This window comes from Andrena cerasifolii, chromosome 7, assembly GCF_050908995.1.
Source record: "Andrena cerasifolii isolate SP2316 chromosome 7, iyAndCera1_principal, whole genome shotgun sequence".
Taxonomy (NCBI): Eukaryota; Metazoa; Arthropoda; class Insecta; order Hymenoptera; family Andrenidae; genus Andrena; species Andrena cerasifolii.
This window is the reverse complement of record NC_135124.1, coordinates 7382583-7397440: the sequence shown is the minus strand read 5'-3', so window position 1 is coordinate 7397440 and position 14858 is coordinate 7382583. Positions and strand designations below refer to the sequence as shown.

The 14858-nt window shown below is 41.3% G+C and overlaps 1 protein-coding gene across 1 annotated transcript; it reads right to left on the bottom strand.

Annotated features, from left to right (window-relative positions):
- Positions 1 to 875: 875 nt before the first annotated feature.
- Positions 876 to 8784, bottom strand: LOC143371184 (mannosyl-oligosaccharide alpha-1,2-mannosidase IA-like). The gene is made up of 2 exons (XM_076816133.1): positions 8175 to 8784; positions 876 to 1178 (listed from the first exon to the last, which is right to left on the bottom strand). Exons 1-2 carry the CDS (start codon positions 8553 to 8555, stop codon positions 876 to 878), a joined length of 684 nt encoding a protein of 227 aa, XP_076672248.1. The 5' UTR covers positions 8556 to 8784.
- Between the last annotated feature and the right edge of the window lie 6074 nt (positions 8785 to 14858).

The window sequence follows — 14858 nt, the reverse complement described above, 5'->3', positions numbered from 1 at the left end:
GCATCACTAGAATGCAACGATTAAATGCAGACCTCGTGTCAGTTCGCGTACGGGTGTGAAATAAATGGGAAAAGTTGAAGCCGAGTGTATATTACGACCAAAAATAAAGCACCAAAAACGACCAAGAAAATTTCACTCCACAGGTTTCGAATAACACTCAAATACCATCGAGGAACGGTTAATTATACTTGTACTTATTCAGTATTTGGTACCAACGCATAAGTTCTAAATATTCTTCATTCGCGAATTAAACAGTATGAAGCAAATCAGTCGGAAATCCTTCTAGCCCTCACAATATCAAATTTGACAATGTACCTCCGGTGTTAAAGAACGGGTCGAGAGCTTATAGATAATATATGTTAAGACATATATTATCTATAAGCTCTACACCCGTTCTTTAACACTCTCGAAGTTCCCTTCGCAACTTAACACGTTGAACTCGGGCCATTTCCAGAGATGGGCAAAAAATTATTTGAAATAAAACTTTTGTACACAAATTTTTATTTCAAATAATTTTTTTAAATAAAACTTTTGCACGCAATTTTTTATTTCAAATAATTTTTTGCCCATCTCTGGAAATGGCCCGAGTTCAACGTGTTAAGGTGCGAAGGGAACCTCGAGGGTGTTAAAGAACTTTGAGAAACGGCCAAAGTGATGGGCAAAAAATTATTTGAAATAAAAATTTGTGTAGAAAGGTTTTATTTCGAATAATTTTTTGCCCATCTCTGGCCATTTCTCAAAGTTACACCTGTGGACCTCATTTTCGTCCAGCGTGTTTCCATGATTTATTTTATTTGTCCTAAAAAATGCTGCAGGGTTTAACAAAAGTATAGGGTATAGAATTTTTCTAATAAAAAAAAATGGTATACCTATTTTTACCCCAGACCTAACCCAATTCTTGGGAAGAGGATGTAATCGTATACCCCTCTAAATGTACAGGATTGGAAAGCAAGACTCACCTCTTTCACCTTGTCCCTGCGCTCCCTGGCGACGGGGTCCTTGTCCTCTCCACCGACCGTCAAAGGAAGTTTATCCGCCGGCGCGGGTGGCACCGTCTCCACGACATCGTCCTTCCGGTGGACGATGGAGGACGAACTACTCGCACGCACACGCGTATCACCACTCACTTCCGGCTTTTCCAGTGTCTTCTGCTGCTGGTACTCCTCGTCGATCTTCGCCTGAAATTCGCGCCCAGGTCGTATCGCGGCTCGAGATTGTCGGACGGCGATTTTCATGCACTGATGGAACTCGGATCTCATCGCCAGTTCGTTGGCATTTACGATTAACGAACGAGACAGAAAGATAATTCACCCTTTGCAATCGATTCACTTGCTGTCTGCCTGGCTCGAGGTCTCAAATATATCATGGGAGATGCAGAAATTAGGGCACTGTAGAGATTGTTACGTTGATATTCAAAGGTGCGCGGAAAGCTTTGGTTTTCTTTAACGAAACTGTAATTCGGCTTTAGAGAAATCGCTGAATAGGGTATCGAAGAAAAAGGAGAAAATTTGAGTGATGTATTCTGTCAGAATAAAGTGGAAAAATGAAAGGGTCTTTCATGCGATGAAGATTAAAAAGAATTACCTACTCCAATGTCTCGAATGCATTCATAAAAACTCCTTATAATAGAGAGTTAGCGAAACGCTCTGTATATTTGAATTTAATATACATAAAGCACTATGCTCCCGCTATACAGTAATAAAATTCAACTTTTCCCAGAGCCCTTGCGTTTCTTCTCTTTCTAACGCATGTATACACATACGAAGCACGAGCGTCTAATAAGTCCTACGAGTCATCCACTCGGCGATCACTTAAGGATACCGATTGCAAAGGGGTGAAATCCACGAGGAGATCATCAGACAAATAACGCAAGAAGAAATGGGTATCTGATTTCGCGTGCTGCTAAGTTCTCCACTAAATTATCAAGAATACCCAACGTAACCGGACACTCCAGCGTTTTGCTAGGTGAAATGATAAAACTGCTCCTTTTGGAGCTGAATTAATAATATGAACTACGATTCAAGGTTCGGGATGCTTGAGCTGGAGAGGTCAGTAATTAGCGACACAATCTCTTCAGAGCATGAACATTCCCATTTATTCAACAAACGATTCCATTCATTTCGAGACATTCCCACGCTTACAATACAATCTTTTCAATTATGCACGCCCCCCCCCCACCCCTCGTTCAGATACCCATTTGCTATTCTATTTCTCTTCAGCCTCCGTTTACGCTCGTTTCATACAAAATTCTCGCCGCGCTTAGGGGTGCCCGACGAGGTGGCCCCGACTACGCTGTGAAAATCAAATTTCCTCGTCTAGCTCGGGGAGCTCAGACCAGCGCGTCTCTCTGAATACCACCATCCGAATGCAATCTCGGCTGGACGTAAACCCGCTTCTTTCGCTCCGGCCGCGGCCGAAGAAAGCCGCGATTACCCTCGACCACCTAGCCGCTTTAGAAGCCGTGATTTCGCGAAAGAAAAGCGAATTGTCGCTTCCACCACCTCTTTAATTTCGTTTGCGCCCCGATTAAACGCTCTCGCGCCCTACGGTGCCAACGTCGTGCGCCTGACGCGGAAACTTATTTCTGCAAGCCACGCTGAAGCCACTGGGTAGGATCGTTCGCGAGGAATGGGCAGGGTGAAATTCGTATTTCACAGCGAAAAATCGCATTCCCTGCTGACTCGTTACTTATCTGTGCTGGGACTTTTGTTTGCAAGAGCTATTTTAATTTCGAATCCGGTATGTAAGGAAGGATTTCACTTTTATCGTTAATCGTTATTTGCATTACCCATGCAATTAATTCGCGAGATTCAACTGAAATGCAGCTTTCGCCAGATAAATTCTAGGTAACTATGTACACTTTTTTTTCGCTGTAATTGGAAAGGAAGCGTACATTTACTGGATAAGCGTGGAATTCTAATAAATCGCTTATGTATTTAGTACGTTGTGGTGGGAAGAGATTTAATCTCTAGTTGCGGCTCATTTTTCTTTCCTTTATAGAATTTATTTTAATAAGGTGTACTGATTCTTGTTAATCTTCTACTTTCACTCTTTAGTGAGTATTTGCTGTAGCTTTACTTCCATTAAGGAATTATAGCCGCCAGCTATTACTGATGGAGATTTTATTCCTAGTTGCTATCTTAATGTTTTCTCGCGAAAATATTTCTCCCCAATTATGTTTGCCTATTTGATAGAAGTAGTTTTGTCCGCTGTAACTGCAGTCACGAATAACGAGACAATTATGTACTTATCTTAACTGACATTTCTGTTCATAATAGCTATTTATGCGATTGATCCAGCAATAACTATCGTCTACCTAGATAGTCACTGGTTAACGTCTCTTTTTCTTAATAAGTTTGTCTTTAATTGAATTTTGCTATCAACGAAATTAGCGACAGATAGATTTCTTCGAAAAAAAAGTGACACGGTGCAATCGGCCATTTCAGACGATATCAGAAGTTGATATCGCGATCGATAAAGGCGCCGATTTTTACTGAGTATCTAGTTACAGTCGGACTACTTATCTAACACGCCTTACTTAATATTTGCTCATGCGAAATACTACAGTGTCGTAGGAATCTCGATTCCACTATTAAGTCAAACAGTTCTCTACTCGTTACGTCCCTGCTTAATTTATTAAAATTGTATGTAACTTCGTGGAATCTGAAAACGACACGACCATTCGCGTGGCAAAATTTAAAGGTCGAAGAGAATGTCGCATATAACGACGATCATTATGCAAAATTGATGCCATCAGAAGAATTCCACGAAGTATTGGCACACAAAGAATCACTCTTGAAACAGAAATTGGCTGCCTAATAACAGAAAAGCTAATCAAACTTAATAGCTGCTAGTCGACGAGTAAAACTGCTCCGCCAATTGTCTAAGATATTTAGAAACATTCACCCATCATTAATTCAGTTCGATACCAATTTCAAAATTTTTCAAAGAATAACACACTATGCTAATCACCTAAAGATACTACCACAACGTACTGACGAAGTCGCTAATTGCCTGACAGATATTAATACGAGGATTCTCAATATATTATTGCCGCAAACTAATTATTATTCTCACTAGTTTGATTCCTAGTAAACTAAATAAGTACGTCCACCAAAAAACGATCTAAACGCTGATGTTACGTGCCGTTATGGGTCTTTAAAGTCGTCGTTGGATGCCCGAGATTTAATTCGAATCATTCGTGCCGCTGTATCGCGGTCGATTATTGTACATGCGGGATCGCTCGAGGGGTCCGCATTACGCAAACTGTATTTCGCAATCGGTCCGTATTAAATGGTAACGACAATACTTGGACCACGAACCAATCGGAACTTCATATTCGTAACACTTTCAATCGACAGTTGGATTGAACATGAAATCTGAACGTCGATTTCGCAATTCACAGGCATTGCCAATAAAATGATATTTATTATATGTATAAAAAACTACAATCTCCTTGATAACATACTACCTTGATGCATGTAACATCCCCAACCCCAGATGAATGGGATTTGCAATTATTTCATTTACTTCATGCGTGCCCAGCGGGTAGTGAGATCATTAAGGCCCATTTGGCAAACTAATCGTGCTGTATTTTCTTATTGGTCACAGGTTTATTACTTATGATTATGAAGATCAGCGCGCAGTGCCTTGTAAGCGGATTACAAGTGTTATTGAGTAAATGGTAACCATTGAAAGGAAACAAGAAATTTGGCACAGTATCTGGTAATTAGCAGAAGTAATAAATAGGTGAAAAACGTGAGAGACACTTGTAGCCATTTATAATTAAATACTGTAACGCGTGCAATAATTAGTACGCAATATTACCTGTCTGTACTGTGAATAATACAAAATTTAATGTAACAGCTTATTCTGGGATATGAACGGAATTACACAATGAGGCTAAATTAATTCTGTATACGTTGCTCGATTGATTGTCAAACTTAATTAAATAACGAAACAGTTCCGACAGATCCAGTTTCCAGCAAAAACTTCTAAATTAATTTTCACCAAACTTCCAACGAATCTGAATTCCCAAACGCGCCCGATCGCAAAATGAGACTCCTGAAGCCATTTAATTTCAAGCTAAAATCATTGGAATTCTTTTCATCTTTGTGATAGAATTGCCCAGAAAATTCTGCAAGGCTTCTAATGAATTCATCGTACATTTCAGTTTCGTACAGATGGGAATGCCCTGAAAAATGGTAAACGCTGGACAGTGCCTATCGCGATTTCCAGTTAAAAAACAATCACTGTTAATGACAGCCGTTCGGCGAACGTTAATATTTATTCTTTAAAAAGCTCCAACTGTACGGCACGGCTTAAAATGCAGATCTATCCGAGCTTGCAGCTATCGTTCTCGATAACGATGTAAACTAAGTTTGCGCTGGGACGCATTTTGCAACGCCAAACATTTGCCAACGCATGCCTGTGAAGCGACTAAATGTAAATCACCGATAAATTCTATTATTTCACGGTGACAAAGGGGCGCGAACGTGGAATAAATTCGAGAATGCTGCGATTCGCTAGTGCGTGCACTATCAGTTCGTAAATTCAACTGCAATCTCACGCTCGTCATCGTTAATTAGCGTCCCTGATGAAACGATATACATATGTACCCTCGCTTTCTCGTTGTGAATCGTAACGTTCTATTAACTTCCTTCAATTTTATCACCTCATCGATCGCTTGCAAGCGCTACGAATTGCGTTTCGCGAAAACAGAACGAAACAGGGAAATTAAAGGATTATGTAGAAACGATGAATCATTGAAACGAAATTGAAGGATGCGATATCTGGTAGCTCATGGACTAAATAGTGCAAAGTTTTAGCATTGTATTTTTGTATAAGTTACTGTACTGATGGGACACATTATTCTAATACTAAATATAGAAGTAAGATTGAAGGAATTCGATACCAAAATGGAATAGTTAAAAAGTATTAAACAGTTGCTAAATGGTACGAGAAAACAACGAAATAATTTTTTTTGTCCTTTTTTATTTAGGACACGATATCAATCAAGCAATTTTCCTACATATCTTCTCTGTCAAAATTAATGCGTTTCCTTCAATTTCACGAGATCGAAAAATACCTACAGCGACTCTCTAAAATACATTGGAGGTTTAGAGAATATTAAACAAATGAAGGACGAACTAATAGCCTTCCACATTTGCAGCAAGTACCAAGATACTTTGAAAAAAAAACAAGTTTTGGAGTACAAGTGACCTTGAATACCCAGAAATTAAGTTCCACATTTGCATTTCAATGCCTTCTTAATTTTGTATGTAACGCAGTTCGACGCAATTATGCAAATGGCCTATCACTCAGTTCTATTACGTTCATTGCTAAAATATTTTCCCCATGTTAATCTATGTCTCACAATCAGTTATGTATATTGGTGTCCATTATTGCCGACTGAACATCGTTATTCTGCTAATGCGCTTACTATTTTTCTATGTTGTGAATCAATCGAGGTAAGTACGCCTAACGATCGTTAAATTTTCCCGCCCTCTTGTATACACAGTGTCTCGAAACAAAATGTATAGAACACACTAGCTAAACGATAGAAGATACGGAAAATAATCACAAGAATTTCGTTCATAATTTTTTATACAGAATAAAATAGTATAAAGCAAGAACTTCATTCCCAACTTTCCAATTTTTTTTTCAAAGTGTAAATCCCGCTTCCAAGATTTACACGTGTAACTCGTAAACATATTAGCATTCTATCATAAAATAACCTGGCCATATAAATAATTATTCCTATTAGCGAATTCACACTAATGATAAAGCTTAAGCAGCCTAATTGTACTTATTAATTTCCGTGTCTTCATTCGAATAACGGAATGACTTTTCGTTATAGATGCATGTGTACATGCATATATAGTTTGTTCTAGTTTTCTTGAATAAGATATTAAAAAATAATAATATAACGGTAAAAAATAATGACAACAAAATTAATTACAAAACCTTCCTTCAAAATGTACAAATATGGCTGAACTTTCACTATGGGTCAAAATGGCGGGCATCCGGATCCCGCGTTCTGCTCAAGCATCCGGTGTCCGAGTGTTAAGAAAACACAAAGTGATTCCTAAACAATCCCGACAAATTTAAAACGATTGTGCATGAAAACTAATAAAGGAAATCCTTCTTACATATTCTTACATATTCCACCCGTTAAATAGCGTTTCACACGACGCTTGTCGAGGGACGCCGTGTATATAGGTCGGCGCGAGTAAAGTGTCTCAACGAGGGTCGCGTCGATGCGTCGGAAATGGTGCGAAACACGGCCGGGCCGGGCCGCCGTCCAACGAAAAATTAGATAATTCGATCACGGTCAACGAGGTTCGCACAGTTACATTTCGCAACGCGCACAATTCGGTCTACGTCTACCGTTCGAGCTCGGAACGACTCTCGCTCAGAGCGCTCCAATTTGGCGACAGCCCCCACGAAAGATCAACTGCAATCTGCACGAGCAACACTTTCAATTCTCAGATCGCGCGTTAAATATTAACCGCGTGAAACGTACTTGAAAACGTTTCACTTCCGTCCATTCAATCATACCGTCGCGACAAGCGACACTAACGACCGAGCCAACGGAAAAATGGTAGCCATAACAACCGAATCGCACTCTCGAAAGATGATCCTCGAGCGATCGAATTCCATCGAGCCGATCGATCCCGCGAAATCGAGCGTGAGAGGGCGCCGCGCCGCTCTGCGTCGGTAAGTAGGCGCACTTCACGCGCGTCCGTGCGCGAAAATCTACAGACGACGGTCGTCGATAGTTGGAAAAAGCACGAAAGGAAAGAAGCACGGACGCGCGGCGGTCCGGTGGGACGGGGACGAATTATGTGGCTCGAGCCGTGCGAAATCTCGAAGCCGTTACGCGTGCACACGTGTGCCCGCGACACGTCACGTATGTAAACAAACGGCGTACGTAAACAAACGAGCCTGGGAAGGCATGTAACAGCTGAAGGTACATACGGCGCGACCGGACGAAAGGAAAATAAGAGAGGCTCGCTTGGCCGAGCGCCGAACGTGTGTCAGAGCGTGTGACAACCGTTCCGTTTGTCACACGGGTCGGTGACAGGTGACGCACGCTTCCGCACGGCTAGGAGGTTCGAGAGCGTCGGAATCGGAGTGAAACGCCAACGTCATAGGGCGACACGCGCGCGGACCTGCAGCTTCTGCTTGTCCTGGATCAGATGAACGTCCTGATGATCAGCACCCTCGTGTCCTGGTGGCACGAGGTTCGGATGGGCCAGAGGGCCCTTCAGGCCCCCTGGCAGGCGAGGTGGCGCCGGTATCAGCAGCTCCGGTCCCGCTTTCTGCATGTGCTGGTACACACGGTAGACACTGTTCACCGCGGCGCCTCCTGTGCCCGAACGGAAGTCCGGCAGGAAGAAGAACGTGCCGAAACAGACGATACCGAACGACAAAAACACCAGGAGGATCAGATACTTCTCGCGGGGACGGAACGACCGTCTCGAGAACAGGGTGGCCGGTACACCGTTCACGAACCGCTGATACGACGGCAGGGCGCCCGACGACGATGTCATTTTCGCGATACCGTCACGCCACGCACGCACCGACGCACTCTCACGTTTTTAAAACAGACGAAAAGCCGAGCACTCGTGCGCGTTGTTGCCCTTTTCCTAGCCGTCGCACGCCATTACGGATGCGCTGGCACGCGAGCACCACCTGCTCGACGAACTTGACACTTGGTCGCGACGCCAGCGCCGATCAGCTGACGCGACGCGCCTCGGAACTGCGTGTACGAGAGTGGCACGCGGATCGATCGCGGCATTCACAGGCGCGATACCCTGCGCGCCTTTGCGCCACGGATAACAGACTTTCGGAATGTTCTGTAGCGCGCTTTTGCGCTTTTATCACAGACGAGATATAGGATAGACCTGTCGCTACAGATCAGGTATAGGATAGACCTATCACGCATTGTAATTTTGTGTGACACGCTCGGGAGGCTCGCGAGAATCCTTACCATTTTCGTGTCACGTGCAATGTTACCGGTGAAGTCTCGAAAAAGATTGTAATACTGCGCGTGGTAGAAATTAGAATTCGACACGGGTAAAACTAGGTCATTCGAAACCCGCGATTTACAAATGATTCTGTTAGAGTAGCAATTTAAACATCGTTTTGTAAACGTATACCGTTCAACGACAGAGAAAGATGGATCGCAATAAAACAAGAGCACTTTCCCCTTTTAACCTTGCTGTCCTACTTGGGTTTATTTAACGCAGAACAAATTTATTTAACCCTTGGTTGTCACACCTACTTTTTCGAACGTCGTTGTCACACTGGGTCAATTTGACCCTGCCAATTTTCAATCAGTTGTTATTTGAAAACTGTTTGTTAAATTAAGTCTCAAAAATTCTCAGATAAAGTTTGAACATTGTAGAATATATGCCCATCGTTGTAAGTTGACATTTAAAGTGTCATCATGTTAAAAAAAAATTTGAAACAATAAGAGTTCCGACAAAAAGTGTTTTGCTTAAAACATTGCAGGGTCAATTAGACCCAGTGTGACAACCGGGGGTTAACATAGAAATTGATATAAACCACAGGATTATTTGAAGAAGACATACTTTGATGATGTAGCGCGGAATACCTCATCAAGAAATTGCAACTTGGTGTACATAGGTATTCGATAAGGTGCTGAAGCAGAGAGGACTTTAAAAATCGTCAAAATCCCATCAGTTACAGTCTCTCGCTGAAATATTCCAAGTTTCACTTATTCTTCTATGTTACTATATTCGTATTCTAGAGTAGGGTAGGAACAATCGAACAACATTTAAAGTCACATTTATTCTAATATTCTACCAAAGCATTGCAAGTTAGAGAAATTCTTATATCTAACTAGAATAAATATTTGACAATCACAGCTATCGGCTCGATTCTCACCGATTACCAGGTCTCACCACGAGGAGGTTGCTGCATTTCGAGACCCGTAGAGAGATAGATGGAATCAAAGTTCCATCGATCTCCCTGTACATGGAACCCTTGACTACTAAACCAAAGAGATAGATGCAAACAAAGTTGCATCGATCTCTTTGCTTTAGATGTCGAATCTATGGAACTGCCAAGCAATCACGCGATTAAAAGAAATTCAGGAAAGAAGGAAAGACTACCGGTGAGCATGAAAGGAGTATAGGGGGGCGCAGTTCCTACCACCCTGCTCTCCGAGTCGAATGGGAGAAGCGCTCGGCGCCTCCCAGACGATTCCTGTTGCTCCGATGCAACTCGTCAGGAGCAAACACTTGACCTGACTCAAGCCGTCTAACACGGAGATTGGGTAACCGAACCGGGTGACTTACGCAGGCAGTGTACCCAAAGGTGCACCCCCTACGCCCAAAACTTTTCCCTTTGGACAAGAACACCAAGGGATGAAACTGATCCACCCATACCGATTCCATGTTCAGTCGCTTGCTCCCGAAAACGGAACCAGCGGCGACCTCCTCATCGGAGATGAGGAGCCAACAAAAGAGCAACAAAGTTGATGATTTAGTGACTACTTCGCAATTTTACATGGGGCCTTAAATACTTCATGCTATAATAAATTAACCTACGCTTCCTTAGATAGATATCTTCTTCCACTATCACTTTGCACCAACACTTTTCACTACCACTTTTCTCTTCCCCGCGAACGGATGAACCTGGAAACCGAAACAATCAAGTACGTTGTGTTATCAATGGTGTGGTCAGCCTGGAAGGAAAGTAAGAAAAGACTTAATAACTTGGTGCCGATCGGGATAATTTCCACTAATAACAGAGCACGCACGAGCATGCAAAACCATCGTAGAGATACATGAAGAAGAACATGGAATGTAGACGCATCGACGAGATGCATGACAGAGTGACAAAAGTCATACAAAACCATCGAAGAAATCCATGGAAAGAAATAAATCATGCAAACCCATCGAAGAAATCCATGAAATAGAATAAATCATGCAAACCCATCGTAGAGATACATACATGAAAGAGGGCAGGGAATGGAAACACATTAGTGAGATGCGTGTCAGGGAAGAAGTCTTACAAAACCTTCGAAGAAATCCATGAAATGAAATAAATCATGCCAAACCATCGAAGAAATGCATGAAATAGAATAAACCATGCAAAACCATCGTTGAGATACATGAAGGAGAGCTGGGAAGTAGATCCCCCGATGAGATGCGTGACAGAGTAACAGAAGTCATACAAAACCATCGAAGAAATCCATGGAAAGAAATAAATCATGCAAACCCATCGAAGAAATGCATGAAATAGGACAGATCATGCAAACCCATCGGAGAAATACACGAAATAGATCAACTCGTACAAAAATCCTCGAAGGAGTGCACGAAATCGGACAGATGATGAAAAAGAATCGAAGAAATCAATTAGAAAGGGAGGGAAATCAGTTGTGACATTGGCAGAACAATATAATTTTAAATGGCTTAACGAACCCCAAAATTTCATCGGCACCAACCGGGAAATCCGCAACCAGTCCAGGAAGTCCAGTAAGTCCAGGTGGCTCGGCAGCTTCGGGGGGTGGGGGGAGGACCCGGGTTGAAAACCTGACCAGGTCCCCAGGAAGTCCAGTAAGTCCAGGTGGCTCGGCAGCTTCAGGGGTGGGGGAAGGACCCGGGTTGAAACCCTGACGACCAGGTCCCCAGCAAGTCCAGGAAGTCCAGCAGGTCTAGGTGGCTCGGCAGCTCCAGGGTCCCCGGAGGTCCTCCAGGCTCGGAGGACCGACGCGCGACTGAGTACATGGAGCTCTGTGAGCTCCTTATCTAGCCTTTGAGAAACGATGTCCCCCGATCAAAACAATGTCGACGGTTGATTACAATTGCGAAATCCAACGAATTCTTCGGCGAAAATGGATTTTCCGCTAAAATATTCATTCCAGTGGCTATTGCTATAACAAATAATGTTAACAACGTTTACACTAACCGCCCAGTATAAATAATTATTAACTATGATCGATAGAACTCGAGATATCGAGCAATTAGTAACATTTGGCCTTGGATTTGCAAATGATTTTCTACGCCGATTCTTTTATTCTCAACGTTTAATCGTTCGATACATTAATGTTAATGCTTATACATTTCACATAGTATTATTTATAATGTAGACATACTTGTTTCTCCCTTAGTTACTAATATCGACGAAATATTGGATAGAGCGATATGCCTATCACTTTATGGGAGTTCGCGTTCACATCACTAACACGTAGAGCCACGGTACTCTCTGAAACACTTTTTGGTAGGCACAGGCACTGACTCTACAACCGCATTGCACACGATTACAAAAGCACTTCTTGTTTTTAAACGTTCTTCAGTTTCTGAAAAAGTCTTCTAGGTAACGGGCATATCTCACATGGTCCAGTAATCTATGAAATTAATGCGAAAATTGAGAAATTACGAGATAACCCTAGTAGCATTTCTGGTTGGCCCGCAGTATCCCCAAGTTGGGAATTAGTTGATCATCAAAATGCCAACAATAAATGCTACTAGAGAATATGCACTGTGTCACGCACACACTTCACTGAACCGATGAATTTCTCAGGGCCAGGCAAAATTTTGTTTCCCAATGCGGGGTTCAAAAGTAACTCGATTTGCAGTTGCATCCATGCACCCCACGACACTCGTGCATCATGCACCTTTCTGCGGGGCTTTTAAGAATTATATTTTACTGTAAATTTCAGTGTTGGCGGTAAACTAACACTCGGGGCAAATAGGATCCAATTATTAGAAAGAGCAAGAAATTGTAAAAAAAAGAAAGAGCCAGAAATACTGATAGAAAGAGACAGAAATACTGACAAAAAGAGAGAAATACTGATAGAAAGAAATAGATAAACGTTTAAGTTATGTTATTTCCGGTTTTGCTCCAAAATGGCTGCGGTTATACCGATCACTCCATAGACTCTAGAGGATCACTACATAGCGTAGCGAAAGCGTGCCCTCTATGTCAAACTCTCACTCTAAACAAGTCACACAAGCACGCACACACCTTTCAGCATTTCAACACTTTTCAGAGTAGTTGCTGAGTTGGACGTTGTTCATGAGCAGGTGCCACTACATTCAGTCCTGAACTTATGGGTCGGTAACACAGTTTGGGTGGCGACACGAACATCCATAAGGTGATAGGTCTATCCCTGACCATAGGTGCGGAAAGGATCACCTGAAAATCCTGAGCTCTGAAGAAAGATTGAAATATAAAATTTAGAAACGAACGAATACACAGTTGTCTGCATTTTTAATTGAAATGACACGACTTTATATTTATCAAATTTGAATAACATAAAGCAAAATAAGACACTTCTTCTGTATGTATGTGTTCACACTTATTCTCAATTGAATTTATCCAGAAAATTAAATTTATTAAGGGAAGACTACTGAAGCTTGTGATCAAGAATAATTGACTTTGAGTCTTTAAGAACTACTAAATCATTTTCAGGCGACCCGATTGTCAAAGAAAATTTTTTAAAGTAGAAAAGAATTGCTCTTGCTGGCCACTTTGACAAGGAAATACACACGTCACGAAATGCCTTCTTGTACATGGAATGGACATTATGTTTGTTAGGCAAGCGACCAAACAATAATAAAAAATAATTGCGGTCTTCAGAGTTAATGGGAGATAATTAGATGTCTGCATCAATTATTCATTGAAACAATCAATTTATTCAATATTATCATCATTTAGCATGTGTTCAGGCTATTCAATATACACTCATCATCAATATGTAGGTACGTATTATTTTCTTCCACGTAAAAGCGATATCTGCAAAATTTCAGAACACTATATATTACACATGTCTCAAAATTTGTTTTTTTTTTTACGAAATCAGCGATTCGATTCATCTGTAATTTGGACCATGTTTTGATGCATCTTTGAAGAAGCTGCAGATTCATTTTTATTAATTTTTAATCATAAATATAGTAGTTATGCCGCGCAAAATTCGTCGTCCGTTGGTGTGCATGGCAATTATTATCTATTAGGTAATGTGAAACAGAGAAATGAAACGGCGATTTATTTTATACATAAGTAGCTTGAAATTGATGAACCAGCAAAAAACAAAACAAATTATTGCGCGGTGTGGGGAGTTTTAAAACTGATAGGTCTGAACCTTTAATTTTTGCTATCCAATTTTGCGCCAATTTTCTTATGTAACAAAAGAAGAACAGAACTTAGCGTTATTCTGGTTCATGAAATTGCAGCTACACGTGTACAAGGTAAAACGCCGTTTCATTTTTCTGCTTCAGATTACCTGGAAGGAAACTATCATGCACACCAGCGGACGATGAGTTTTGCCTGCGTGACGCATAACTCCTATGTTTATTATTAAAAATTAATAAAAAAAACTGCAACATTTAAAATAAATTTCAAAAAGAAATAATATAGCTTAAATATCCAATAAAGAAGTCCAGAAAAATTCCAAAAGATTCATTAAGTAGTTTGCTTCTAATAAATTTCCAAAGATATCTTTAATTTTCGGGCAATTACCCTGTTGTCCTTCCTTGAAACTAATATCATAGTTCCCCTCTAACACAAGGCTACATCGTTTTACAATTAAATATCTAACAATCGCGTAAAATCAAATATCTCTACATTAAGAAAAGTCATAAAAAAACCACTGTATCACATAAAAGAAGAAGCTTCTACACTTTACCCAACGAGGCAAATCGCAGATTCTTCTGTATCGTTCTAAAACTATGCAAAATTATCAGCTCGCCTCGCAAATTATTATCAGAGCGCACAAAAACCAGACACGTCACTAATGAGATCCTGCAAGCAGAAAGCTCAGTCGCTTTACTCGGATGCCGGTGCGCGACGACTACCGATCTGATTCATTTCATAAAACACTG

What these genes read in the sequence shown, in the direction of transcription:
- LOC143371184 (XM_076816133.1), bottom strand. Translation starts at nt 8,555, where the DNA reads ATGACATCGTCGTCGGGCGCCCTGCCGTCGTATCAGCGGTTCGTGAAC. An exon ending in AGGACAAGCAGAAGCTGCAG is followed by an intron (nt 1,179 to 8,174) that starts GTCCGCGCGCGT and finishes CGCGAATTTCAG; the next exon opens with GCGAAGATCGACGAGGAGTA.